This window comes from Etheostoma spectabile, chromosome 2 (genome assembly GCF_008692095.1).
Source record: "Etheostoma spectabile isolate EspeVRDwgs_2016 chromosome 2, UIUC_Espe_1.0, whole genome shotgun sequence".
Classification (NCBI taxonomy): domain Eukaryota; kingdom Metazoa; phylum Chordata; class Actinopteri; order Perciformes; family Percidae; genus Etheostoma; species Etheostoma spectabile.
In genome coordinates this window covers 10,288,718-10,316,327 of record NC_045734.1, presented here as the reverse complement: position 1 = coordinate 10,316,327, position 27,610 = coordinate 10,288,718, and the positions used below count along the sequence as shown (strand labels likewise).

Below are 27,610 nucleotides of genomic sequence, written 5' to 3'. Positions count from 1 at the left end.
TGTATCAAATACTTATGTCATGCAACAAAATGCAAATTATTTAAAATGGATTTTTGTTTTAGAATCCGTCTCTCACAGTTGAAGTGCACCTATGACAAAAAATACAGACCTCTACGTGGTTTGTAAGTAGGAGAACCTGCAAAATCAGTGTATCAAGAACTTGTTCTCCCCACTGTATGAACAATATGATTGGCTGTGTTAGTTAAATTATCTGAGCTCCTGTCCTTCCAGTCTGGAAAATACAGCATTAAAAAAAATAGACGACACAGACTGGGCAAGACAAGCAGTCATCAGCTGTCAATCTGTGTGACCAAGATCACTTCTGTTCTCTTCACTAATTACATTATACTAATACAGAAATATACAGCTTCTGCCCCTAATAATAACAACAGTTCATTGGAAGGCTAATCTACATCTTTCATTTTAAAAATATATTTACCAACACCATTGACCTTACTTACGGTGGTTTTGGGAAAAGGCTAAGCTTATGACAACAGTTTATCATCCATGCTTATTTATCTTTTATAAAGTGTAGTAAGAGTTCTATCTTCCTTTTCATTGTCCTTTTGCAACCGCCTCTCACTACCTTCCTCTTTCTGACTCAAAAATACCCCACTATAGAGTTATTTCACTTAAGTCCACTCTTTCATGATCATTCAGTTGGTAAAAGGGTCAGTCACTTCATCCAAATTAGGAAAGAGACAAGACAATAATACATAAAAGAAACTTTTTAACCTGTACAGAACCAAAGATTAACGTGTAAACCATTTTTCTACTCATGAAGATGTATATGAGAAGTGGGCACCTTTAAGACTTAATGAGAAGAACTGGAAAATGTATTACATTTGTGCAATAACTCCAATTTCTAGATTATTTGTACTGGGACAAGAGAAAGAAATGGACTAAATATACATCATCTATCATTTCTGCATATTTGTAGCTTCCGTTCACAAACAAAAACAAACAAGCACAAAAAAAGAAAACATTTGTTTCAAAAATCATTTATTTAATCTAATTAGACGAAATTGATGTACCTCACCATCACCTTGGACATTTAACAGGTTCTGTTTTTGTTTCTCAAGAAATATGAAAACAGTCTTTTTAGCTCTGAAGCTTTCACTGAAAGGATTTCTCACATTGAGGCAATGTGTTGCTCAACAGGTCGGACCTGTAGTACCTCAGCAAAGCCTTGTCCAAACCAGCAGGTTATGTCAGCCGTGTCCAGGGTGAAGAAGAAGAGTCTGTCTCTGCAGCGTGTCCTCCTGTAGACAGACCGTGGGTCTGCTGACAGCACCCCTCTGATGGCAGTAGCAGCCTCCTCTGAACTGCGAAGAAACTTGAACCTTGGTCTGTCGCGTTCAGAGGGTCCTGTATGACACAGAAGAGCACTCTCGTTATTCTACAAATCATCATTCATCCATCTTTGTCAAACATTAATCCTGCAAGTTGTACCGTATGTAGAACCATAGACTGTATAATATTAATGGACAGCGTATGTGTGACGTCACTCATTGGTTTGTGGAGATCTGCTATCCATCGTCGAGCCTGCCATTACGGGCGCAGCCATTCTGGTTGCAGATGTGACGATTTTAAATGAGAGGGAGGAGTGAGGGAGGTGCCACGTTACGTTGCACACTTTCACTTGCAATCACATCATAGCCACGTCCTAAAACGCCCCCTGTTTTATCGCCAATTTTAAAATCAACAAGACCAGAATTTAAAAAATTAACATAATTCTGTGGTGTAGAAGACTTACACTAGCAATTGAGACCATAAATGCATTATGAAAATGTTTACTGAGGTAATAAAGCCAGTGAGAAGTGGGTCACTTTCTGACAGACTTCTACAGAAACCGACCTCCTTTTGCAACCGCACGGGTCGCCCTCTGCTGGAATTCAGATAGAATGCAGGTTTAAGGCACTTCCACATTTGCCAACAGGATGTGTAGGACACATACTGTACATGCATATACAGTACATGAGCATGCATTTCAAACCCATTTTCAAATTTCAAATTGTTCTGTGAGCATATAATACATACTGTATACACACATAAAACACTATGGTAATTGGAAATAGGTAAAAACAAAGACAAAATACATAGGTTATAAAAGAAAATATAATTTGCTGTAACTAAAAGAGTAGACAGATTAGATATTGCACTTCTGGATATTGCACATTGCTGAGATGTAGTGACATATAGAAACTTAAAACTTTAGTGCGTAAAGTTTTAGAATTAATAAACATCGGTTACTTTCAAGCCATTGCTAAATGAGTTGCTACAAAGCTAACGAAGACTATCAGCTCCGTATGTTCAGAAGATTTTGTTGTCCGGTGACTTTCCCGCACAGAAACTCGAGTGAACGCGCTGACAGTTTTGTTGTCATTACTTAGAATTATTTATAAGGCAGACAGAAACTACACACATTAAAGAGTCAACATTCCCAGTATGTTTCAGCAGATTCAAATTCAAAAGATTCTTAACAGCCGTTTTATATTATCTCTTACACAAAAACGCCCTCCCATGGACAAAAACACAGCAGCATCCTTTGTGAGAACAGGCTTAAAAAATATCATACTATAATGCTTACAGTAAGTTTGACGTACCTGATAGATGTGTGGGAAGGAAGTCCGCTAACTCCCTCTCAGCTTGAGGGGTAAAGCGCACCTCCAGACTGCCAACAGGAGGCTCTCTGATCCAGCCAGCAATGGTACTGTAGGCCTCCTCTCCATAGCAAGGGTGCTTCATCATTGACTCTGGTGGTTTGGTTTTGGAAGATTCTGAAACTTGATCTTCACTCTCACAACTCAGTAGGCAAAGGTCCCTTTGGGACACATAGGCTTTGGCCTCCTCCAGCACATCGTGTAGGTTTTTGGGGAGGGAAAACTGAGCACTGACTGACTGGGGTGAATCTGTGACTGGAATATCACGTTCAGATTTGTCTCTTGAGAGGGGACTTTCTAAGTCACCATCATTATCATCATCGCTTTCACTTTTTAGGTCTGACTGAGCATCAGAGTCTTCATGAAGGTTTAATATATCCGTTGTCTCATTTAGTACCACAGTGGTTGTATGTGGTTGGTCTGTGTTTGAATCACGAGACTCTGAGCCCACCCTTGTGCGGGGCGAGTCGTACTCTGGGATGAAGGGTTTGATGTCCAGGACTGGGGTGCCAGCAATCATGTCAATGTCTGACAGATGTATTGTATCACCTAAAAAAGAAAGGAGGGAATGCATTTGTATCTATAAAGCTTTTTGTTTCCGTAGCTGAGGTTAAATTTAACAGCTGAACATTTACACTTCTAATATATTTCATGTAACTGCACACAGTAAAAAATAGTCTACACATTTTGGAATGGTCATAAGTTTCCATTCTGTTAAATCTGAACAAAACACAAATACACAATTAGCAATTGAAGACACAATTGTGTCCATGACACTCACCTACAATTTTATCAAGTCTAGCTAGAGTTAGGCCCAAGGCATTTGGTCGGTGGGGACTGCGTGTTGAGTACACACCAACTCTCTGACCGTTGAGTCTGGGAGGTTTCACTTTGGCTCTGTAGCTCAAGTGCCCATTTTTGTGAAAGAGAAAGATGATCCTGAGAAAAAGAAAAAAAAATCACACAGATGACATGAAATTAACAGTGAATACATTACATGTCATTTAGCTGGCACTTCTATCCAAAGCGACTTACAATCGCTATATATGTCAGAGGTTGTTAAGTGTTGATTAATATATTAAGTGTCTTGCTCAGGGACACATTGGTTGATGTCCCAGGTCTCCCACACAAAAGACATGTGTCATATCCACTGCACCATCACCACCCCATACACATACACAAAGTCTGTATTTGTGCAGAGGTGGTTTATGTTATTCATACAGCTTTTAATGCCAGACAACATGGCTAAATGATGTTGTGTTAAACAGGTAAAAGACCAACTCATTCAAGCAAGGAAAGGTCAGCCTTAGATTAAAATGTCTCAATGAAAGACATTATAACAAGTTTGAATATATACTTTGGAGAAATCAGATTATAAAATGAAAGGTTTTGGTGTAGACAACTGTATTTATAATTGCTGAAGGTTTAAAGGAAAAAATAGGTTTTTAGGCACACCTAAAAAACCCACATTCTGCCATTTCAACCCACAGTGCTTCAATATCACAATATCACAACATTGTCCCTTTTGAGGAATTGTCAGTAAAATGAAAAACATTGCTTAGAAACCCGCAACTACACTTTTACGCTAATATTTTGGGTAACAGCAACCCCAAACCATGGACTGGACTGGGAAATATTTACAGCATGCATATGCAGTGCACCAACTGTAGGAGACCTACCAGACATGGGAGTATTGCTCCAGGCCCACCAGAGCGTGCTCAGGGTTATTGAAAACACTCTGCTGGATGCGCAGTTCAGCCCTTGAAGGGCCACAAATGGTGGGCTGTCTGGGTGTCCCATTCTTCACAGAGAAACAGGAACTGATGTAACCAATTGGGACTGTCTGGATGTTTCCTGTCAGTGGTACACAGATTACATTGTTTCAGTTCATAACATTTTATAAAATGCGTAACACATATTTGTACACCTTTCTAAAAAAAAAAAAATCTCTGCTGGTTGTTTAAAACATAGTAACCAGTACATTCATTTTTACTTTGCTCCTCCCTTTATTCTGTGGGTTTTTTGTCTATTTTTATTTAACTACGTAGCTTCTTCTCATACGTATTATTTACATGCAACTCAGCAAGAATCAACCTTACTCTCAATGTTCTTTATATTTTTGGCAATGTGTATACTTAGAATGTTGTGGACTTTGGATATCTGTTTATTGAAATAGACGTTTATTGAAATTTTATACTTGCTCTCTTTTCTACTTTGTACTTCAACTGCTGCACTTTTTCAATTTCAATTTCCCTTGGTACAATTCAGTCCTATATTTTGTTTTACAGCATACATATTTATTTTAGTGCTGCAAGACTAACTGATTATTGGATTGACAGAAAAGGATTTGCTGCATTTCTGATTTATATCATTGTAAATTCCATACCTTTGGATTTTGGAAAGTTGGTCAAAGAAATTAAGCAACTTAAAGATGTTGCCAGCTTTGTGACTAAACTATTAATCAATTAAACAATATCTGCAATATGTGAGAGATTACAAGGTGCTGTAGGTAGGATTGCAAAGATACAGGATTTTTGTAAAACGCACTACAGGCTGTAGGTGGTGCCAAAGGAGACGGATTATTTTTTAAATGACCTGCTTTATGTAGTTCTAATCGAACATAGGGTAAGTTGCAGCAAATATGACAGAAAATTAGTTTTATAAGTCAAAGATAATACCAAAGCACATACATTTGACTATGTGTATACTCAGCCCATTTGGCATAGGCTAACTATATATATATATATATATATATATATATTCATAAATATAATGTGATGCAGTGTGTAATAAAATATGACATGAGGAAGTTCTGGTGGGGTAAAAAATCTTACTTTAATACTTTTGACAGTGTGCTAATGGACCTTTTTTCACAGCAGATTTTTTGACGTGTCATATTAAGAAAAGCACAGCTGAAATTGATAACCTTTTAAGACGGCTCAATTCCATCAAGTGTCCCAGTAAGCTGTTTAAGTGAGTCAGCATGCACAATACTAGGGCCTCTCCTAAGTGGAATGCAGCCATCATTCATGGTGTTGAATACACCTGTGCTTTTCCTACTATGACATGTCAGCGTGTCTGCCGTGAAAAGGTCTATGGTAACTACCTTGGTCTAATGAAGACTGTGGCGGGGCTGGTGTCTGGTTCTTGTCAGGTTCACAGAGTCCAACCTTTGCCACAGCAGACTGAATGGATATCATATGTTTGCGATGAGCTCTAACGCCACTGTCCAACATCTGCCTGTTCCAAGAAACACAAGGAAATGCAATTCAACTCAATGTCTACAAAGAAAAAATAGGGTTGTATATTACTATAATGTCTAAAGAAGGTAACCCACACATGTTCTGACTGTTACAATTGTTAAAAGTACATTCGTATCTCGAATTGTTCAATAACTTGGCTGACGTTATTCGATATTGTGAACGTACCTCAGGTTCTTGACTTCTTTTCTCATCACAGAAATCTGCTGGTTCAGTTTATTAATATGCTCGCCACAGCAGTCACACAGAGAACTCATCTTACTGATATAAAGAATTATGAAAATCAGTTCTGGGAAGAAAAGAAAATGTTAGCTTAAAATTAACAGCAACAACACGTGAGCGTTTCTCTTCTTCTTCTTTAGTTCTATTGGTGGGCTACAAACCATTGTTTACGGTGCCGCCCCCTACCGTACATGAGTGTGTAACATCATTAAACAACCACCCCACAAAAAATTACCTGTAGGCTAAAAAAGTATATTCTAGGTATTAAACCTGAATTTAAATTAAGTAAATTAAATAGAACTATTTAAACCTGAAACTTCTACTAGTCAACAACTTTGATGCTGCACTCCCTTCCCATATCTGCCACCCTTTCCTTTAATTTCTTTATACAATGAACTTACTACAACCTAGCAGCACATGTTCAACAGTTTTCCTACAATTACAAATCTAACATGTAGACCTATCTGTCACTGTCTTGTTGCGTTAAGAACTACCAGCAATATAACACGTTTAAAACAGGCAATTTGAAATATCCCGTTACAGTTTATTGTAGTGAAATTTGGCCATAGATAATTTCTCCATCTAAGTTTTAAAAAAAAATACAAATTTGGGATTTAAGAAAAGCAGATAGTTTCTCAATAACACATAAAATAATGTAAAATGAAAGCATGAGAGTCTCAGAGGAGCCTGTACAAAACACCAGTATAAATCTATGGTTTTCACACATTTAAATAGAGGGATACAAATATTTGTTAAATTTAAAGAATGTATTATTTTATTATTGATTATAGATTTATCACATACTATTTAAGATAATAATGGTCACAGTCAGAGAATGGTAAGCAGTGTATTTTATTAGGTGAAAAAACACTTTTAAAAAATTCAAATAAACCCATAATTACAAATACATACCATTTACTGTTGGCAGATTTGCTGTTTAGCCTACTAAATGCAAAATAGAATTAGTGAAGTAAAGCACAAACCAGAATAAATAAGAATAAAAACAGGTTTGGTTTGAATTCATTCAGTTGTCAAATAAGCAACGCACAGCTGAATGTGTTGATTCTCTTCAACCAACAAGTTGCACACTAACCAAAATAATACTCTGATACAAACTAAATAGTTGTATTCTGAGTTGACGCAGTATCTGAGAAATGTGGTATAGAAAATTAGAATAAATTTCCTGGGAAATATTTTTGTGGAGGAGGCGTCGAGGACATCTTTGGAATTGGAATGTTTTGTTCAGGTACATTGATCAACGGTGTCTCAATCAATTCTAAAAAAAAATTAATGAAAGAAAACAAGACAGGATAAAGTTCATATTAAGACAAATAATAAGACAATTGAAAACCATTTAACCAGGCAATGTCTTTAAAATGTCTTATTTTCCACACCATTCATTCCTTCTTCTTGCACTAAATGTCCTCTTTATTACCTTCATCAGATCTTTTGTCCAGACATGGAGAGACGTCCTCCTCCTCATCTGGGCCCAAGTCCTCAATCAGGTTTAGGGCTTCCCTGCTTTGTGACTCTGTGAAGAAGGTCTCCACTTGAGGAGGAGCTGCAGCTGGAACAGGGGCTTGGGTCAGGGCTGGGACTGGGACAGCTTCTGGAGCTGGAGACGAATCTTGGACAGGGATTGGAGCTTTGGCGGTAGATGGAGCAGGAGCTGAGGGTGAAAAAAGGACTGGAGTCGGATAAATTTGAGATGGAGAAGTCAGAGCCGGAGCAAAGACAGGGCTTTTGATGGATCCAAACACTGGCAGAAGTGCAGGGCCAGCTAGGACAGATGATGGTTGTGATTCCGGAGCAAGTAAGGGGGATAGAGAGCCTGGTGTTTGATCTGGGATGACCTCAGCAGGTTCAGGCACCACCTCCACCACTGAAGGAGCTTCCTGAAGCACTGTTGGCTCCTCCTGAATGACAGATATCTGGGGCGTGGGCTCACTCTTCTTGGGCCTCCCTCTCCTCTTCATGCCACTCTCAGCCCTGGGTCTTTTCTTCTGGCTCTCCATCCTGAGAAATTACAACAATTGTAATCAATCTCAAAAGCAGTGGACATTGATACAGCTCTTTGTGATCCTTTTGCTAAGCTAATAGTACAAAGTCCTTGACCTGGATCTGGGGCGTCAATAGAAACACAAGAGCAACCTTTGGTTTCCTCTTGCTCCATATTCAATATAAAGCAGAGGAGTGATAAGCACCTGGAGTGCTGATAATGATTTGACTATGCATTGTGAAGTACAGTGTTTTATAAAGTAAGTTTAGTTAATAACACCTCATATAAACATTTCTAACAATCTTCAAATTGTATCATCCCCCCACCACCCCCCATTGCATTAAGATAATTATTTACTTTTATCATTACACTGGTCTGCACTGCTAAAACTATAATGGTTATTTCAATTGAACATAGCTGTAAATTAAGGTCAATGCACTAACATTGGCTGTGCCTTTCTATAAATTTACCCCAAAACCCACTGATTAGTCTCCTTCTCTTCTGCTTCAGCCTTTCTCTTCCTGAGAAGATCCCTGTCCCGCAATCGGCGAAACATCCCACCTATAAAAAAGAAAAACCATGCCAACAAGAGCAGTATGAAACTACAGAGCAGTATTTTCACGCATGACCGTCAAATTTGGATGACTGATGGCATTAAAAGATGTGGTTTATAGACATTTTTTGTTCCAGCTACACACTGGCAAGTCCTTGACTGAAACATTTCCACACCAGGGTTTAACATACAGAGTATGTAAGTTTCTCTCATTTGTAGTAAGCAGCTTAGATATAGCTGTCTGAGTTGACCAAAAGACACCACACAGTTTGCATATGAAGAACTGTTCACCCAAATTTCTAGTGTGCAAATACTGAAGTACTTAATTTTAAAAGAATAGAAATAAATCTTTAGAGTTACCTTGGTCCTCATTCGGATTTTTATATTCTGACTCCTGCTTCTCTGGTTGCAATGTCTCCTCCATTCTGAGTCCTGGTACTGTATGAATGAATTCAACTCGGAAAAGAAGACAGATAACTTTTGACTGTTTTCTATTCCCACCCCAAAATGAATTATCTGGTTAACCATTACCATAGTGCTGGAAGAGTTCTTGCAGCTTTGGTCTTATCATATTTGTAAAGCTGGAGGAGTTGGCACAGCATAGAGAGAGAGAGAGAGAGAGAGAGAGAGAGAGAGAGAGAGAGAGAGAGAGAGAGAGAGAGAGAGAGAGAGAGAGAGAGAGAGAGAGAGGGAGAGAGAGAGAGAGAGAGAGAGAGAGAGAGAGAGGCTGGAGCAAGTTGTTTGAGGGCAGCATTTATAGGGATAAAATATGTAGGCTTTGTAATAAAGGGGACAAACATGTCTTAGTTAAACTAATAAACAATGTATGTTTATGTGTAAGCCAGCAGCTGACAACAAGGCTGAAATGTTGCTGTTGCTTAGTAATGGCAAAAGTATATTTCAGGGAATTCATATAGACAATTATTTAATGACTAAACTGCCTAATGTTGCTGGCGGGAAAAAAACAGGTCTAGAGTTAGCCTGAGACTTAGCAAGATAGCATGTCTTCAGCTGGAGTAAGGGCATACACCTTATCACACAGGTGGAGAGCTGCTCAGTTGGGGTGTGTTCTCAATCTTTTCCCAGCACATTGAGCCCTGATATGTGTGTGTGTGTGTGTGTGTGTGTGTGTGTGTGTGTGTGTGTGTGTGTGTGTGTGTGTGTGTGTTTGAGCCACTCAAAGAAAGAAGCTGTCCAGCAGAGTCAATAACACTCAATTGCTAACTGCCTGTAGGGGAAATGTGAAGGGTCTCTTGGTTAAATTCAAGGAGCATCTTGCAATTTACATACTCTTTCTAAAAGTATAGATTATTTATGTCAATCCAAACTGTCTGTTTTGTGTAGTACATTCTTAATGGCTGCAACAAATGGCGTATGGCTTTTTTGCAGTAGAAAATTTGCACCTTCACCGGTTTTGTCCAGGGTAGATTTCAATCTTACAAGGCCATAGAATGCCATGTAGTATAAATTCCTTCTCTGGGATACACTGACTCAGAAGAACTAACTGTCCCATTGTAAAATTCAAACAAAAACACACAGTCACACATTCAAACTACCTTGACCATTTAGCAGCACCTCCAGTATCAATGTTGACTTCCAGCTGACCAAAAGACCACAGGCACACGGTTAACTCTTTAGTCACAAGATTGGACTCCTTCCAAGTATGCACATCTTTCTAAATTACAGATTATAACCAGCATTTCTGTCACAGCCACAAGTAGAAAAAGGCTGTCCCTGACACACACATCCATATTGTTGCAAAATGAAACTCATATTTGAGGAATGGCAAAGCAGATATTACAGTGCCATCTTCTGGTGTACATTTTAAAATACTCAAAACTGACAACTTGCACAAGGCCAAAAACTATTTAAAAAATGTTGACATAGTGGATTTACAGCATTATAGCCCTGGATCCTACGTTAAATCTTTACTATACTAATAATAACCTTAAAAACCTTAAACATATCCATAATTTTACAAAACCCCAGAATAAAATTGATTCATATTTCAATTTTTTAAAAATCCACAATTGTTTTTCCAATCCAATTCCCTTTTTATTACTCGGTAGACTTCTTCTTGAGGGCTCTGGTGTCTCAGGAAGTAAAGGGGAGGGGGTTGGGGTCGGAAGGGGGGCCCTGCTCTCCATGTGTATATACAATGCTCTCTTTACTGCAAACCAAACACACCCCTCCCTTCTCGCAGTGTCCAAACGGTTACGTGAATCTGGCATTTATGAACCAAACGTACAACACAATTTATCCATTGTGCACTTTATTGATCAACATGGTGACAAGGATTACGAATTAATCATTGACTGGGCTTCAATTATACAGGCTACCAGTACGCATTCGCCAAACAAACGAAGACAACAGGTTTAAGGAGTAATCATAGCAGGACTCAAGTTAGATGTTCGCCTTATTTGGACCTTCAGTATGAAACAATAACATTACAATGTTGCAAATATCAAACGACTTTCAAGCTATGAAACTTTAAGTTAGGCAGATAAACGTTGACCGTTTGACCTACTTTATCGACGTCCAATTGCTGTTGTGCGTAAACTGTACATGTATTCTGCATGCCTTCCTTTAATAAAATTGACTTCACAGACAAAATGTTCTTGTCTTCACTGAACATAGTACAACACTTTCCTCGTAGAAATAAATTGCACCACAACACTGTTTCGGGGTAGCGTCATGTTTTGTGACTGCAATGCCTTATAGAGGCGATGGGCGGTTCTGGACGCAGATGGCGCTGTTGAGCATATATTTTGTTTCAGTCCCGTTTCCCTCCATGGTTTCTCCTCTCTCCGACTAACTTGGCGTTTGGCTCAGTTCATTATACAGTCATATATTCTCCCTCCATTAGGGCATCTCTGCCTTTGGACTGAAGATCCCACCAAAACCCACGAGAGAAAAGTTTTACTTTCATAGGGCAAGATGGACATGAAAAAGAGGATCCACTTGGAGCTAAGAAACAGGACACCGTCTGATGTGAGTCGTGCTTTTTTAAAACCAACCCTTAGTTTTCTGGCTAGCCTTGCTAGCCAGCTTGCTACTTTTTTGCTTTGCGAGTGACCTGTGTGGCTAACGTAATGGTGACCACATGGGCTTTAGATTATGTTTCTCGTGTATAATAGGGCGGAAAACACTCGCACAACAAGCTTAATCCTTTATACTGTTCTGGATTGGGCGTATAGGGGCAACGAGATGAGAAAAGCTGTATTCAATCGTTACTTTGAAACGGCGATTCCTAAGCTTGCTGACATTATTGCAGTGCTTTAACCGTTTCGCAGCCTCCTTGGTCAGTGGTGCACACACGATTCGGCTCGACTCCCCCGTTGTATCACGATTAGTAAACTTCTTTTTACGCTGATATATCAGGAAATTTGCTTTCTGCGCCGCGTTTAGCATTCACAGAGCGGTATATTTCATACAGACCTTGGAAGCCATGTTTGCTGCTAGCATTACTGCTAAAATGGGGCTCTTTTATCACAAATGCTCTTTACAACTTTAAGGCGTTCGTGTTAAAAATGTAGTTTTTGTTACATGTAAACGGGCCATCGCCAACCACGAGTTACATCTTGAAATGTCTAATGTTAGAGTACGTTAATATCAAACGGGCAGATTCAGCAGCGACAACAAAAAACAGTCACTTGATTCACGAGTCATCCATACCTTGAGCACTTAACGTTAAGCCACTGTTACTACAATCCTAGCCAGTTGATGTTTACACAAACTGTAGCAAAGATCCAACTATTCCTGTTACCGTGAATTGTTTAAAGCCACGTTTAAACTGTTGCGATTTGTAAGTTTTTTTTTTTTTTTTTAAAGGGAGTGTGCAGCAATTTATTCCCCCCCAAATACTTACACGCTCGCATAGCAGTTACGTTACCCTTTCATATCCTGGCATACTCATCTAAATATTGCACTTATTTAAAGAAGTCTGGTGATAGGATGATTCGGAGTCATTCGGGCATCAGCAGCCACCTAACTTGGTGTTTTTGTTCCCGCCACATTACCCCCTTCGCTACATTAGGCAAAGACAACAAAATATAGCATTGTCAAAGTAAATCGTCAATACAACGATTCATCGTATAGTAACGTTACTTGTCATTAAAGAGAAACTTGTTGTTTGCAACTAAAACGTCTTCCAGCGGCTTCATTAACCGAGCCAGCCTGCTTGAATGACACGGAGATCCGGTGCACCGCGCTTGATGCGTGGGCAGACAAAAACTCGACGGTCGGCGTTTCCTCTCGACTCATGCATGAAATAAAACTAGTTTAACATCGAAAAATGACTCAGATCACGTTAATGTGTAACTAACGATAATGACTCTTTCTAAACAGCACTTTTTTTGCCATTGAATTGTTCAGAGAACTGCATAACGTTACTGTATCTCAGGAATCGCCATGTTGTCATTCTGTCGTCTTTGAAGCTCTGGGAGAAAGGAACTGTCTCCATCTTTGTTTTTACTAAATTTCCGTTCTCAATATATCTCCTTCGACACTTCGACCTGAAAACGATGTTGTACTCTGTAACAAACTGGCAACGCCGGTCGTTCGCTCGAGGACAAAGAATACTCCACTTCCCAAATGAAAGCTGGTTTAACGAAAAATAGTCTTTACTAAGGGTGTATTCGCAATCCTTTCCGTTGCTGTTGGCTAATGGCGGGCAGACCGACCTCTGTAGCTGCTCCTCTACTGCACGGCAGCGTTTGAAAGGGGCAATGGATAGCCTGTAGCAAGCTAGCGCACTAAAAAGCATTGCATTTGTCATTAGTGACTGCATCAGCGGGCCATGGGTAGCTACTGCTTTGCTCTTTCTCGTGTCAATGAAAACAATATTACCAGTCGTGCCCGGATAAAATAAGCACGAAAGTGTATATAGATGACGAAACAGTATCTGTTTCGGTGTTTTACTTGAGAAATCGTGATCTTTGACGTTTGACAACAACTTTCTTTTCCAACGTTTTTGTCCAATATTGAATTACGCAACCACCTTTAACTGACTCAAACTAACTCCGCCCCTAGACTTGTTTTTCTGATATTTTACAGCAACTACAAAATACCCTTTTAATAACGTTACACAAAGTAAAGGGCCATTTTGCAAAACAACAACATCCCCTATTAAACGAGTTGTGGTTATGTCATTTGCCAGCTTGTTTTGGTTTTGTGTACAGAAGTTACATTATTTTGTTTTAGAAAGGAGTTTGGTAAAAATATTTTAGACATTTACAAATTTGTTTTTGAATAAATTGTAGTTATGGATCAGTAGTAGGTCCATGTATAAATTAACTAAATGCATATGACTGGATGTTTTTTACGTGATATATTTTTCTGTATTTCAGGTACGAGAACTTGTCCTTGACAATTGTCGATCTGTTGAAGGAAAAATCGAAGGCCTCACAGCTGAATTTGTCAACCTGGAATTCCTTAGCTTGATAAATGTTGGCTTAATGTCAGTCTCCAACTTGCCCAAACTAGGAAAACTTAAAAAGGTGAATATTATGTTTCACCCTCTTACCTTCATCTTAAAGCTGAATTGTGTTCAAGCGTCAGATGGAATAATATTTCCTTCTACGATCTTTCAGCTGGAGTTGAGTGACAACAGAATTAGCGGCGGCCTTGATGTTTTAGCAGAGAAACTACCAAACCTCACGCATCTAAACCTGAGTGGCAACAAATTGAAAGACATCAGCACATTGGAACCATTGGTATGTATTTCTATTAAGATGCAACACTACACATATCCATCTGCATGACTACATATTCTATGTACAGTCTTGGATTGTTGCAGACATTGTGCTTTTCCTATCTCATGTTAATGCCATATTCATTAGAATTAGAAAAAGCATTTTGAATATTTATAAAAAATCTAGTTCTGCAACTGTTTCAATATAAATGTGATTCAAGTGTATTAGCTGTTATTAATCGTCCATCTTCATACAAATAGTATATAGATTTCTAATTTCAGCACTGCTGGTTTTATAACACACATCACCCGACCCAATGCTCAGTACACATACACATCAGCATTGTGTACCCTTTAACTCTAAACATGAAAGTACTAATGACAGTACTTCACTGCATTTGATCAACAGAAAAAGCTGGATAACCTGAAGAGTTTGGACCTGTTCAACTGTGAAGTGACAAACCTGAATGACTACAGAGAGAGTGTGTTCAAGCTGCTGCCCCAGCTTACCTACCTGGATGGTTATGACCTGGAGGATAGGGAGGCCTCTGATTCTGACGGAGAGGTGGACGGAGATGGCGTGGATGACGATGAAGATGAAGGTAAGTTCTTCCAACATCTCAGAGATGGCTCGGGTCTTCCTGCCGTAATGATATCCTTAAAGAGATAGATGGGATATTTTGAAGTGGGGTTGTAAAAGGTATTTATCCAAAGTCGGTGTGTTACTTAAAGTAGATGGCCTCCCCTAGTTTGGAGAAACGGGCACGAGTACTGACACGAAAGCTTAACAATGTATGGCTGTGGACGGGGGCTGGAGTAAAACATATTCTAGCCACCTTTTTATATATATAAAAAAAAAAGCATCAATATCGGTTTAAGTATACACTATATTTAGAATATTTTCATCCCTTTACGACGGGGCACTGAAGCCTTTAAATCCATCTATGCTCTCCTTACACCAACATTCTTTGACCAAAATGTTAATTTTACCCCGCAGAACCTAGGAGTTGCTGTTCTACCGCTGCCTCAAACGAATAGTTTGTTTTTGTGAAATAAGTGAATCCGAATTAAACCTTTTTAAAAATGCCAAAGTCACGCAATAACTTTTTTTTTTTAAGTCCACAATAGCTGGAAAGATATCAATATGAGATGAATATTACTGCAACATGATTTCATTAACTCTATAAAGTCTAACTTTGAAAAATAAAGTTTAACTGTTGGAGTGGTTAAAGCATGATTCCACTTTTCACTGTGATTGACGGATTGTTGCTTTTGTATTGCAGAAGGAGAGGAGGAGGAAGATGAGGATGGAGAGGAGGAGGACTTTGACGAGGAAGAGGACGACGAGGAAGACGAAGAGGAGGTAGAAGGAGAAGAGGATGATGATGACGTCAGTGGAGAAGATGAGGTAATATACAGATAGCTAACATTATTTGGCCAGAAATCTTCTTGGAAGGAGCTTGGATGCGTTGTTTCCTTTTTTTTAATTTGTACATTATTGTTTACCAAGGAGGAAGACTTGGGTCAGGATGGGGAAGTAGATGAAGAAGATGATGATGACGATGATGACGAAGAGGGTATGTACCGTTTCCATAGTTTGAACACCGTTCCTTTCATATATCAAAAAATGCATTCCAAAAGCACCTCAAAGACGTCAACATAGTGAACTAGAAGTACAACACTCCCGCAATCTCTCTTTATATCACACCTCTAAACTCCAACTCAAGAATTTGTTTTTATGACTTGAGAGGTGGGACATTGCTTATACCAACTTATAATTTAGGAGCATGAAGTACTAGGAAGCTTCAGTGATATTTCAGATTGGGTAAGACAGAATCACTTGATATTTTTTTTCCATTAAAAAAGGCACAGGGCTGTAGTGGCAATGAATACTGCAGACGTGGACCAGAGTCCATTGAGGCATAGAATACACACAATTTACTAACTTAAAAGCAAGCCGGAAGTACATTTACTGTTGAGTTTACTCCTTGAGATTTGAGTCCCTGGCGCCTTTTCCCAGTATACACTTTAGCATAATATTGTTAGAAATGGTATTTACACCCCAACAGCAATATTAACGCATGGGCTCTGACAAAAGATCTGTCACCTGCCACGCTGCGCATACTCTACCCCTCCCGTATACGAGCCTGATCTCAATGCACCGCATTGCCAACAATAGTCATGTTTGATTTAAACATTGGGTATGATGATAATAGGGGTTTGCTTACCAGTGAATGAGACATGAAGTGAAATTGCAGTCCTTTCTCCACTCTGAATCCGCGGTGCTCGTGCACATCTGTTTGGGGGTCGGACCCACCATTACTGACCACTCAACTCAAATAAGACATACTTGGATCACTTATTTAAAAGCTCAAAGAAGCGTGAGTATAAAACATCTATAAAAGGATAGGGCCAGTTAAATCCTGAAAAGTCAACACTGAAGATGCATATCTGAGACAGTTTATTTTCAGCTCCTGATCGTGTAACTTGATATCATGTAGAGAGACAGCAAAACATGATAGTGACCATTCTTAAACACTGCCCACACTCCAAGATCCCACGAGAGGATGTCTTTGACAATGCTGAAGTATTCAAGATGTTTGTTATAGTTGAATGTTAACAACCCTGTGTAGCCTCTGTATAAGATATGTAATGCATAAAGTCTGTACTACATGTAGAAAGAAAAAAAAAATAGATTTAAGGGTTAGACTATTATATTTATATTCACTGTTTTGCTAAAATTGAAGTTTTGTCATCTTGGCACCCAATGACACATACTTCCTCTTGTCCTCCAGAAGCAGAAGCTGGCAAAGGAGAGAAGAGAAAGCGAGACCCAGAGGATGACGATGACGACGATGACGATGACGACGACGATTAAGAGCAAAACGGAAGACAAGAGCTTTCCGAGTTACCTTTACTCCCCCACAAACCCGAACGTCCGCCCTCCTACAACTCGCACCGCCTTTGTAATCCACGTCAACCCCCAGCTCTGAGCTCTTTTTATGGGACAAGACTGTACCGGATTGGTGGGCCGAGTGGAGCTGCCGACCCCTTTTTTTCTCCCCACCATGGGAGCCACCCAACACCCTCCACCTCACCCACCCCACGGCCCCCAGGTTCTCAGGCAGCCCAGCACTCAGCATTCCACAATTTCACTGTCGACCCCTCTTTATGTATTCCCGTGTGAGGACTTTGGGACTGGTATCTAGTTTTGGGTCTGTGCTTTTAATATTTTGTTGGATGAATTATTTTTTTGTTGTTGGGTTTATTATTTCTCTTTTTTTTTGTCTATTTTTTTTTTTTCCTTCGGCTCCTTATTTTTCCCAATAAAATTATTGCTATAGCAGCTGTGCAACCAGCGAGCCATAATTTTTAGTGTGGCTGCCTGTTGCACATATCAAAGTTGTAGCTACATTTTTACTTTCTGTATTACAAAAAAAAAAACTTTGTAAATAAAATGTTAACATTTTATGCTTTTCTCTCAATGCCGCCTTGTTTTACTGGTGTCCGAAGATAAAATTATGAAATTATGGCTGTCATCCACCCCCCAATAACGCCGTTATTCTGTACTGTTAGGGACTGTAGACAACCGTCTACAGAAAATTAGGGTTTAGACCATTTCCTAATTTTAAAAAAGCCAGGCAATCATCTACAGATGAAAGAAGTTGGCCGTCTACATGTTGCAGCCACCAAAACTCCAAATAGTCAACAGATTACTGAAGAGCAGCCCTTCTGATGTACGGACTAATTTACAGAACTAGTTAACTGCTCAATATTAATGTTTGAGCCATTGAGTGAAATGTCTGACAATTTAACCAAATCGTGTAGGCTAGACCACTTGCCACGTCGTAACGGAGCACACAACTCGACGGCAGCATTAAAATACATGCATTATATTTTAATCATCCGCATCCATTTCAATACTTTCGCTTGCAATAGCTTACATTTAATCAAACTGTGCCCTTTTGGTAGGCTAAATTTAGTAGCAGTTGTTGAACTTGCTGGCTTAAGTTGCAGGAGGAAATGTGACATAATATAATAAAACTCAAGACATGAAATGTGTCATCAGGAAAAATGCCTTAGTGAAAGTTTCAAAAAAGATGTTTTTTGAATAAAATGTACAATTAAAAAAAAGTTAAATCCAATAAATGTAGTTATAAAAATGAATGATGAAAAAACATTACATTAAAGCATTAGTTTTAATAATTTATTTTTAATACACAAGTTGTTGATTTAGTTCATAATGTATTTATTGGTTTTAATATTGAACATTTTGAGGTTCCATAGTAGCCCATGTGGTCACACAGTGACATAGGCCAGCAGTAAAAGAGCGTATAGCATAAATTCTGTGTGACTGTTCAGTCACTATAAAAACAGTACTGGAGAAATGAGCTAAAAAAATGGCAGTTGCTTTGTTATTACGCTATAAATATGCAGTATTTATGTGTGGTATAAACTACATAAAGCATTTAATTCCCAAGCTATGATTGTTCTTTGAATGCACAATTTTGGCAGACACTTTAAACAATCCTTTTTCATTTGCATTTCCAGTCAGACTTTTGAGAGGGAGAACAATTTTACAACAAATTTCCAAAAAGAATATTGAATACGACAAATATTTGAAAAAATATTGAGGAAACTTAGACATGATTAATCTGGAATGGCTCTGGAAGTGAAAACTGTCACCTTCAACTGTTGTGATTTGGTCAAACAACCAAATCAGTCCTTGAGCAAGTCCACTGGGCGACGGTAAAAGCAGCAGTGCACAGTGGGAATGTGATCGCCATCCACCCACAGCAGTGGGTGTTGCTGCTCCAGGACAAAAGTCAGCCAGAGATGAAGCTGTGCTAGAACTGTCCTGCCAGAGGTCAAAAGGTTCACAATTGTATCGAGGCCAGTGTGTCTGTAGGCTAGGTGTGGGTTGGTGTGGCAGTTTCCATGTGGCCATGAAATGTAAGCCTAGAATATAATTATGGTGCTTGTCCCCCTGACTACATACTAAATACAGGCATGCATGATAATGTGTGCAGTATCTGGTTATCTTAAGATCAGTAGCTATATTGTTTGTGTTACCTAATATCTGCAAACACTTCTGCAACATCTATGCACATTTACATGCCAATCAGAAAATTATTCCTTAAAAAAAAAAAAAAAGGTATAGTGCGTAGTTTCTACTGCCCCCATGAGGAAATCTAAGTAATAACAACTAAACGGGCAGCGTACATAGAGATTAGAGACAAGGGAATGTTTAAATTCTGAAAGCAACAAATATGATGTACTGACAGCACTATGACCACCATTCAGAAGTACCTTGAGGAAAAACACATTTCTATTTATAGAACTGTGCTTATAGAACTCTTCTCTTCCACAATCTTATTTCAAAGCTGAAGCATCATACTGGGAATCTCTCTTCATCTTCAAAAAAAAAAAATATAGTATCTACTTATCTGTTTTTAGGCTTTATCATCCCTGTTGTCCTAAAATTATGCTTTACAATTCATTCTTGTCACTGGAAACAGCAGTTGACAAAAACAACTACCGGTGTCTCTACTCAAGGTCCACTTACTTATAAACCTCATCTTCTATTGAAAACCGCTTAAAGCTCCAGAACAAGCCATTAATAGACCTTAAATAGAGACAACGTCAAGCTCAATAATTATTTTGTTAGAATTCAACAACTCAACAGGTCCTGCATATGACTGGGCAATCTTACAGAATTTGAGATAGTAATATGTGAGGAATAATGTAGAGAGAGCTGGTCATTATATCGCCAGTGTAACGCAGGATCCTGACTCAGGATCAGTACATTTACTGAAAAAATGTATTTTACTTTTACTATCCACTACAGTAGCAGATACTCATTCAACTTAAAATATGAAGAGAAAACCCCAGTGTCATGTTTCAGATTTTAAGAGAGAGCAATAAAAGACATCCAAAGACATTCATAACTGAAAGCTAGTGGATCCCAAAGTAACCCAAAAGTGGTGCAAGGCTCCGTACTACAATGGCTTTAAATAGTTTCTTCACAGTGACTCCACATCAGGGAACAACAGCTAGCAGGCTTTTTAGCCTTTTTAAAACAGTTTGCATGCTGTATTTGCAAAATTGCAATCGCAAATTCAAGTACTTGATTAAATGGTATTTTTCCTTTGACTGCATTTTAAAATAAATATAAAACTTTACTGCTACATAGCATCAGGTACAGAATTGGCTTGCACAATAGCTGCTGTAAAAACGGGTTGATTATTCACCCATTTTCCAGTAAATTTTCCAGTCATCCAAAACTAAAAAACAAATGCAGCTCAATGGAACACAAAACAGCTGGAATGATATTGCCATTCATTTAGATCACTCTCATTCAACCACACATACATTAAAATACCATAGCCTTCTCCACTTATAGTAGTTTAAATATTTAAAACAAAAAAAGAATCACCAAGCATTAAAAAAAATAGCATTATCTCACAGGATGTCTGCTCCTGCCCGGCAACAACTTTTAAACAACACGCAGGCCGTCCCATCATTCAGTCAAGACAGACACAGCCATCATTTTTCATCTCTGAGCTACAAAGAGCATAAAAAAGCTAAAAAATACAATTAATTTGCATAGCTGTGAAGCATAAAAAAGAAACGGGGTAAAGGTCAATAGGTGCAAAGAGTTTTAAATCGTGTTACAGCTGGGTGAGAATGTGTTTGAGTGTATATATACGAACAAAGAATATGTGCACCCGACTGAAAGAAAACACCAAGTTGAGGTTTAAAATCACCCCTGTGCAGTGAGTAGTGGGCTCATTAAAAGGAAAGAGGTGAGTCAGGACCTTAAGAAGAGGTGTGGTGGTGTGAAGATGCGGTTAGGAAGTTTGTACAGTAATGCACGTGTCCCACGGGGGGGGGGGGGGGGGGGGGGGGGGGGGGGGGGGGGGTGAAAGTGACCCCGTGGGTCAGACAAGTCTTAAGGTGAGCTCTGGTGAGGCTGGGAGTTTTTGATGTTCTTAATCTCCAGCTCCAGCTGTTTGACGCGCACGTCCCTCTGGTTGAGGAGCTCCCTCAACCGTCGGATTTCCTCCTGCTGCTTGTGGAACTTCAGACGCAGCTGTGGACACAACACGTGCACAACATATTGAAATACATATATCAAGGGTGTAACTTCCATCAGAGAAATTAAATCCATTATTTGAATGAAGTGATTCATCACATTAAATGAGTTAGTCTTTTTTTTTTATTGAATCAACTTTCTTTAATGAATATAACTCAACATAAACACACAAAGGCAACAGGCCAATCCAATAAGGCCATCAAATAATGATGAAATAACAATAATACAAGATAGAAATGGTAATAAAATAAATGGGAGCAAGCTTTTTTGGGACTTTACAATTTTCTGGAGTTAGTGGAAATGTTCGGATCCCACGAGTCAGAAACAATCCTACGCAGCCACCACTGGAATCCAATTCTACAAATAGTATAATACTAATAATATAATAATAATACTAGTGTGGCCTAATCCTTTATCTACAACTTTGCAGCAATACTTGATTCAAACCGAATAAATAGAAGTGCAAAAAAAATTTAGAATTATAATTATTCGGTAAAGCTTTAGTTGATACGTTCATCTGGGTCACTTTCAATCATTACAGTGTTCTTACCAATATTTAAGGGTAAGGCTAATGATACTGTATATTTTTGTTATTGCACTATATCATTAAAAGGACCCAAACCAACAATTTGTTAGTCTATTTCCCGAAACTTTCCAACTTCACTATCTTGTCTGTGGCTCTCTGCAACAAAGCCATTGATTCCTATTAAATATGTACATCTTAAACAGGACACAAATATATAGTTTCAAAACTGCTGGGCACTGTAGTTTTTAGCAAGCATCACTCAAACAGGAGTAAGTAGTTTAATATATATATATACACACACACATACCCATTTACACAGTGCAATAAAAGAGACATCACATCAGTAGGATTACTTTAATGTTGGTTTTGGTCTTTTCATGGGATTTATTGTCAATAACAAAAATATAGAACATCAGCAGCCTTATCCTTAATCTTTCTGAGCAGCAGCTGGACTTTTTTTTTTTTTTACCCAAGGTTTTTTCCTCTCAGGCCACATAGAGACTGCCCTAACCTGATTGGCGGAGCTTGTTTATGCAGCCTGACAGGACTCAAATAACTAATCAGCCTCCTTTACATGTTTTTTAGAAGGAAATCATTAAATTCATATTTTTCCTTTACTGCTGACTGTGTAATTTTATTATTTAATAAAAAGATGCCAATTAAACATCAATCAAAAGTGACTACTGTTTGATTTTTGTTTTTCTGTTTGATTAGATTTTTTTTATTTAAGTTTTAAAGTCTTGCCATGCTTTATTGATTTTATTCTATTTTAAGTTTGTGGTTAGGAAACAGCTTTCTCTCAGTCTGTGAATATTAAGTGTCGGGGTTTTCAGTGCATTATCAATACAAAAGGTTTAGCCACATTTCCAATTCTTCTGTTACATTTATGGAAAGCAGACAGATTTAATTTGATCATAAAACGTAATTAACTAGGTTGTAAATAAATAAAATTGACATGGTTTTTAGACCGATCCCCTTGAAAACTAAATCCCTGAACAAACAGTAGAACATAAACTCAAAGAAATCATTCAGTACCTCATTCTCTGTTCTGGGCGGAGAGCAAAGCGCGAGGTCTTCTCCGTTGCTGACAGGAGTCGGACTCCTGTCGTCCTCTGTATTACCGCTGTCCTCCTTGCCGCCTTTGGTTCCCAGTTGGTCCTGAATGTATGACAGTTGCAGGGCGCCTGGTTTGCTTTGAGACCGGCGAGTATCCAGTGAGTTTCCCAGTCCCTTGCTCATCTCTGAGTACGACTCTGCTACTTGACAACCTGGCTTCAGAGACATCAGCACCGGACCTAAGGGAGAAAGAGAATTAAAAGAGGAAGATGAGCTGAATGATCCTGACACTTTTAATATGTATTCTCAGAAAGTAAGTATAGTATAAAAAATTAAAACTACCTGACAGTATATAAAATATTTCAAATCACCCCTACCTGGACCAGCTACAACATTAAGTTTGCTGATGCACTTTTACTTCTTCCACCACAGGTAATACAGGAATTACCGTATTTAGATTAGATACTATAGAACTTCTACAGTAAAAAAATAAATAAATCAGTTACGCAATGCACACACAGTATAAAAGTTAAAGTAGGATCTCAGAATACAGTTAATATATGTGATTATGGCTGGGTAATCACAGTATATATGGATAGATTTCATGTATTGACTTTTATGAGGATTTGATATAAAAAAATTAAAATCAATGTTTTCAAGAAAATTTACTGAAGTTTTTGTAAACACACACACACACACACACACACACACACACACACACACACACACACACACACACACACAGGGCCACACACACACCCAGCACACACACACACACACACACACACACACACACACACACACACACACACCTTTATCTATGCCGCTGAGCCACTCCTCTGCAGTCAAAGCAGGCTTGTTACCAGCCGTCATTGGATAGATGTCTTCTTGGTATGACTCTGACTAGAAACACATACACAGTAATTCAGACAGTCATACACACACCAAATGGATCTCTGAAATCTAGTCAGCTAAAAAAGTAGATGCATTTCTTTTATATGTCTCCCTGGTGTTTGTGGTTTGTGCGAGTGGCTGTACTCTCACCCTGCGGGGTACGATCATGGAAAGAGGCTCAATGAGGCTCTTGGTTGTCACCAGTTTGTAGAACCTGAACACCTCACAGGAGCTCACATCCAGACCTCTCTTTGGCATCACGCCTGAAGGAGGACACACAGGACGAGACAGTTTTACTCTGGTGCACAGGAGACCCACTTTTTCTGCTGCACAACTGTGCAATCAAATGTACTTATAGTATCTTTTGTTACATTTGTTGAGAGTTAAGTACAGTTACTGTGCACTACATTGGAGATAAGATAGAAATGTAAAAACACCAAGACAAAACATTGCAAATAACATGTACTGTATTATATTATGCTTAGACAAGAAACAGTATAATGTTATTCATTCTGCAATATGCAAGGGCACATTCGACATTTTAAAAAATCTAAGGTGACAATGTGGGACCACACCAAACCAAAGCACAGGAATATGTACAGTAAATCAATTATAGGATTTTTAACACCTTTTAACACCTACTTAAATTAAAATAAGTTGATTGATTTTGAACAATGAATTTGGCACTCATTTCTAAAGGATTTATCAAATTTTTTGACTGCCACACAGCTTTGAAGTTGGGAAACACCCTCTATTTTTTTGAAGTTTTAGTTGAAACTGGGTTATTCTTTAACAACAGGACTTTAAAAAATACCTAAAATATGGGTCTAAAAAATTCTACGTTGTGCTAGCTTACCACAGGTGGAATAGTAGTTTATATATTTGTAATAGAAAAGAGCTGCTGCTGTTCAGTTTTATAATTAAAGTATAAAAATCTTGGGCTAGTTTGGTGTCCAGATAGCTCAGTTGGTAGGGCGGGTGCCCGCATCTTGCCGCAGCGGGCCAGGGTTCAACTCCACCCTGTGGCCCTTTGCTGCATGTCATTCCCCCCTCTCTCTTTCCTTTCAAGTCTTTAGCCTAAAACAATAAATAAATCTTGAGCTAGTTTCTGAAGTTCTTAAAGCCAACAATATCTTTTTCATGAGTTTAAAGTCTAAAACATGTGTGCATGCCTGCTGCATGTCACTTCACGTGATCTAGGCCTTGATCAGCTGGTTTGGCTATTCAAATATTGCAGGCTTATTTGCACAGCAGCTTTGCTTACAGGTGCAGTAGTGGCAGCACGGTCAGAGGGCAGACGGAGTTTCCAAACATCTGACACACATTCAAGTAAGGAAATAGTTCAATGAGAGTCCAGCATACTGGAATTTAATTTAAAAGTATATATCGACAGTGTGTGGGTATTTGTGTGTGTTCCTTACCCATTCCTTTCTGAGGTAGGTTTGAGCGGTACTCTGTTAGGTAGTGGATGTACGGTTTTTCTGAGCTGATCTCATAGTACCTCATATTTCCGTCACCCTGAAAGAGACAAGAGAGGTCTTAGTAACAAAAATATTTTGTGTAGAAAGACTTTCAAGGTGCTTTTAGAGACTCACCTTCCCCGCAAGGTACAGCATATGTGTGTCGGGGTCGTAGAAAGGAAAAAGGACTCCAGACGAACCATCCAAGTTCTCTTCTAACAAAGGCACAGACAGATCATCCTACAAACACACAAAGATCAAAAAACTAACTTAAGTACCAGTAACCAGGACAACATCCCTTGGCATCAAAACACACCATCATTTAAATCCACTTCTACATATGAAGCACTCTCTAGCGCTGAATCTAAAACACTGAGTGCTCAATCCCTAATCCCTTCTTCGGCTATAATCTTCCACCCACAATACACTCTCACACATTAAAACCCACCAAAATCCAACAGTGTCCACTAGATGGCACATTTGTGTTTGTGAGAGAGATTCCACTTCATATTGGACAGTATATTTTGAACGGGAAAGAACTTGTCTGTGCTACATGTTTTATTTGATTTTTCTATAGTCAAAGTATTTAATTCACACATGAGGCCAGTTGGAGCAGTTGAACAGTTGAACAACATTACCCAAAGTTTATTATGTCCAAAAGTATTCAAGTGTTCTTAATATTTCCTTTCTATACCTATTTATATATTCATTCATTAAATGAGGGGTCTTTAATGTTTTTTTTAAGCCAAAGACCCTTTAGCTAAAAGAGAGACAGAGCAGGGACCCCCAACTACATAGTGTATAAAATAAAGTTGCATATTAAACTGGGCCTACAATAATGTGTAGGGTAGCCAAAAGCCTCTATACATTCCTTTTTAGTGCATAGAATACTAAGCTATTCAAATACTAATTGTCGGCTTGATTTGATAAATTACACATACATGTGGCACAGTGAATCATTAGGATTACTATTACTAATATTTTGGATTTATGTTAAGACATAAAAAAATAAAAAACTTTCAAAGATTACCAATAATTTAGAGGACCCCTGCAGTGACCTGAACGCCCTGTTGAAGATCCCTGCATGAGACGATTAATTGAAAAATACCAAACATTTGCTGGTTGTAGCTTCCCAGTTGTGAGGATTGGATGCTCTTTGTTGTGATATCTGACAGTAAACTGAACATATTAAAGTCTTTTGGATTGTTGATCGAACAGAAAATGTGAAAACAAAAGAAATGTGACAAAAGAGTGAAATGTGAAAAAACTCAAAAGATTTCTAGCCATTTCAGAGGGACAGAGCACGTGTCATAATCTTCATTAGAGATGGTTCAGGTTCAGGTGATTGTATGACACCTGATCCAGGTGACAATTTGCTGATTAAGACCATCAGATGTGTATGAAAGCTTCAAAAAACCTAGTTAGTGGACCTTTGATTTGAGAGGATTCTTGTGTTCTCAGTTGTTCTCACCTGATCCCACAGAGCAAACTGTCGGTCGTTCCAACGTGAAGTGCCTGATGTGAAGAGCATCTTCATGTTACCTAGAAACAGCACCTTGCTGGCTTTGTGCTTCTTGCAGTTGGCTTCCTGCAAACACAACACAACAAACAAAGCATTAAGCGTACTAAACATTTGATATGTACAGTTTTTTAAAGTTATATAAACAGCTATAGACTTATAATAAACTTTGAGGTAATGTTCCTTGTGTGTCCATACAAGCTTGTTTTGCAGGCGAGGTAGTGAGAGCAGACTGGTGTAAGGCGTTTGAGTCACTGGCTGCTTGACCCAGAGGTTTGTGGAGTAATGGTGTGGTCCTGCTCAGGCCAGAGGTGTCAGTTTTGGCTGTGTGGTGCTGGATGAATGCCTGGGCTGGGAAAGGTGGCAACAACTCCCACTTATTGGCTGGGATGCTATTTAACATGGTAACTAAGGGTCATTATTTTAATTATTATTGTTTTATTGATTGAAAATATCCAATAATATAATATTATCTCTACCTACACATTTTCTTTACAGCTACATTGACACATTAGATTAGCTGGTACATACCATATAAAGTCTGTGGTGCATACTGTAGTAACTGCTTTTCAAAGTAAGAGCACTCTAAAATGTAACTGCAGAATTGTCTAATAACAGGTAGCCAGAGAGAGAGAGAGAGAGAGAGAGAGAGAGAGAGAGAGAGAGAGAG

The 27,610-nt window shown here is 38.7% G+C and overlaps 4 protein-coding genes across 8 annotated transcripts in view; 1 reads left to right on the top strand and 3 right to left on the bottom strand.

The window, feature by feature from the left end:
• Positions 1 to 637: 637 nt before the first annotated feature.
• trmo (tRNA methyltransferase O) lies at positions 638 to 6,298 on the bottom strand. The gene is made up of 6 exons (XM_032544181.1): positions 6,092 to 6,298; positions 5,770 to 5,903; positions 4,343 to 4,517; positions 3,445 to 3,602; positions 2,607 to 3,212; positions 638 to 1,368 (listed from the first exon to the last, which is right to left on the bottom strand). Exons 1-6 carry the CDS (start codon positions 6,178 to 6,180, stop codon positions 1,133 to 1,135), a joined length of 1,398 nt encoding a protein of 465 aa, XP_032400072.1. The 5' UTR covers positions 6,181 to 6,298; the 3' UTR covers positions 638 to 1,132.
• A 678-nt stretch (positions 6,299 to 6,976) lies between these two features.
• hemgn (hemogen) lies at positions 6,977 to 9,311 on the bottom strand. 2 transcript variants are annotated; one of them, XM_032544195.1, is made up of 4 exons: positions 9,058 to 9,311; positions 8,615 to 8,705; positions 7,581 to 8,161; positions 6,977 to 7,421 (listed from the first exon to the last, which is right to left on the bottom strand). In XM_032544195.1, exons 1-4 carry the CDS (start codon positions 9,119 to 9,121, stop codon positions 7,315 to 7,317), a joined length of 843 nt encoding a protein of 280 aa, XP_032400086.1. In that variant the 5' UTR covers positions 9,122 to 9,311; the 3' UTR covers positions 6,977 to 7,314. The 2 variants fall into 2 exon arrangements, with proteins under 2 accessions (XP_032400086.1, XP_032400094.1); XM_032544203.1 differs by having other exon boundaries at positions 8,627 to 8,705.
• Positions 9,312 to 11,373: 2,062 nt separating this feature from the next.
• anp32b (acidic (leucine-rich) nuclear phosphoprotein 32 family, member B) lies at positions 11,374 to 17,719 on the top strand. 2 transcript variants are annotated; one of them, XM_032544224.1, is made up of 7 exons: positions 11,374 to 11,688; positions 14,046 to 14,195; positions 14,289 to 14,411; positions 14,799 to 14,991; positions 15,673 to 15,797; positions 15,900 to 15,966; positions 17,188 to 17,719. In XM_032544224.1, exons 1-7 carry the CDS (start codon positions 11,635 to 11,637, stop codon positions 17,265 to 17,267), a joined length of 792 nt encoding a protein of 263 aa, XP_032400115.1. In that variant the 5' UTR covers positions 11,374 to 11,634; the 3' UTR covers positions 17,268 to 17,719. The 2 variants fall into 2 exon arrangements, with proteins under 2 accessions (XP_032400115.1, XP_032400105.1); XM_032544214.1 differs by having other exon boundaries at positions 11,381 to 11,688; positions 17,185 to 17,719.
• Positions 17,720 to 18,811: 1,092 nt separating this feature from the next.
• Positions 18,812 to 27,610, bottom strand: part of coro2aa (coronin 2Aa) — a 36,943-nt gene continuing 28,144 nt past the window's right edge. For 2 of the 3 annotated variants that reach the window (XM_032544152.1, XM_032544169.1), the window contains exons 6-13: positions 26,893 to 27,009; positions 25,557 to 25,661; positions 25,383 to 25,479; positions 24,112 to 24,224; positions 23,880 to 23,970; positions 23,047 to 23,306; positions 21,319 to 21,482; positions 18,812 to 21,287 (exon numbers count right to left, since the gene is read on the bottom strand). In XM_032544152.1, coding sequence (XP_032400043.1) covers positions 21,342 to 21,482; positions 23,047 to 23,306; positions 23,880 to 23,970; positions 24,112 to 24,224; positions 25,383 to 25,479; positions 25,557 to 25,661; positions 26,893 to 27,009 — 924 coding nt within the window. In that variant the 3' untranslated portion in view covers positions 18,812 to 21,287; positions 21,319 to 21,341. Of the gene's footprint in view, positions 21,288 to 21,312; positions 21,483 to 23,046; positions 23,307 to 23,879; positions 23,971 to 24,111; positions 24,225 to 25,382; positions 25,480 to 25,556; positions 25,662 to 26,892; positions 27,010 to 27,610 lie in introns of all 3 variants that reach the window. The other variant, XM_032544158.1, reaches the window with a different exon arrangement.

Coding starts and splice junctions, on each gene's coding strand:
- anp32b (XM_032544214.1), top strand. CDS start 11,635: ATGGACATGAAAAAGAGGATCCACTTGGAGCTAAGAAACAGGACACCG. Junction 14,196..14,288: donor AACTAGGAAAACTTAAAAAG/GTGAATATTATG, acceptor ACGATCTTTCAG/CTGGAGTTGAGTGACAACAG. Junction 14,412..14,798: donor TCAGCACATTGGAACCATTG/GTATGTATTTCT, acceptor TTTGATCAACAG/AAAAAGCTGGATAACCTGAA.
- trmo (XM_032544181.1), bottom strand. CDS start 6,180: ATGAGTTCTCTGTGTGACTGCTGTGGCGAGCATATTAATAAACTGAAC. Junction 5,904..6,091: donor AAAGAAGTCAAGAACCTGAG/GTACGTTCACAA, acceptor TTCTTGGAACAG/GCAGATGTTGGACAGTGGCG. Junction 1,369..2,606: donor CCTTCCCACACATCTATCAG/GTACGTCAAACT, acceptor TGTGTCATACAG/GACCCTCTGAACGCGACAGA.
- hemgn (XM_032544195.1), bottom strand. CDS start 9,121: ATGGAGGAGACATTGCAACCAGAGAAGCAGGAGTCAGAATATAAAAAT. Junction 8,162..8,614: donor ACTAATCAGTGGGTTTTGGG/GTAAATTTATAG, acceptor GTAATTTCTCAG/GATGGAGAGCCAGAAGAAAA. Junction 7,422..7,580: donor GGACAAAAGATCTGATGAAG/GTAATAAAGAGG, acceptor ATTTTTTTTTAG/AATTGATTGAGACACCGTTG.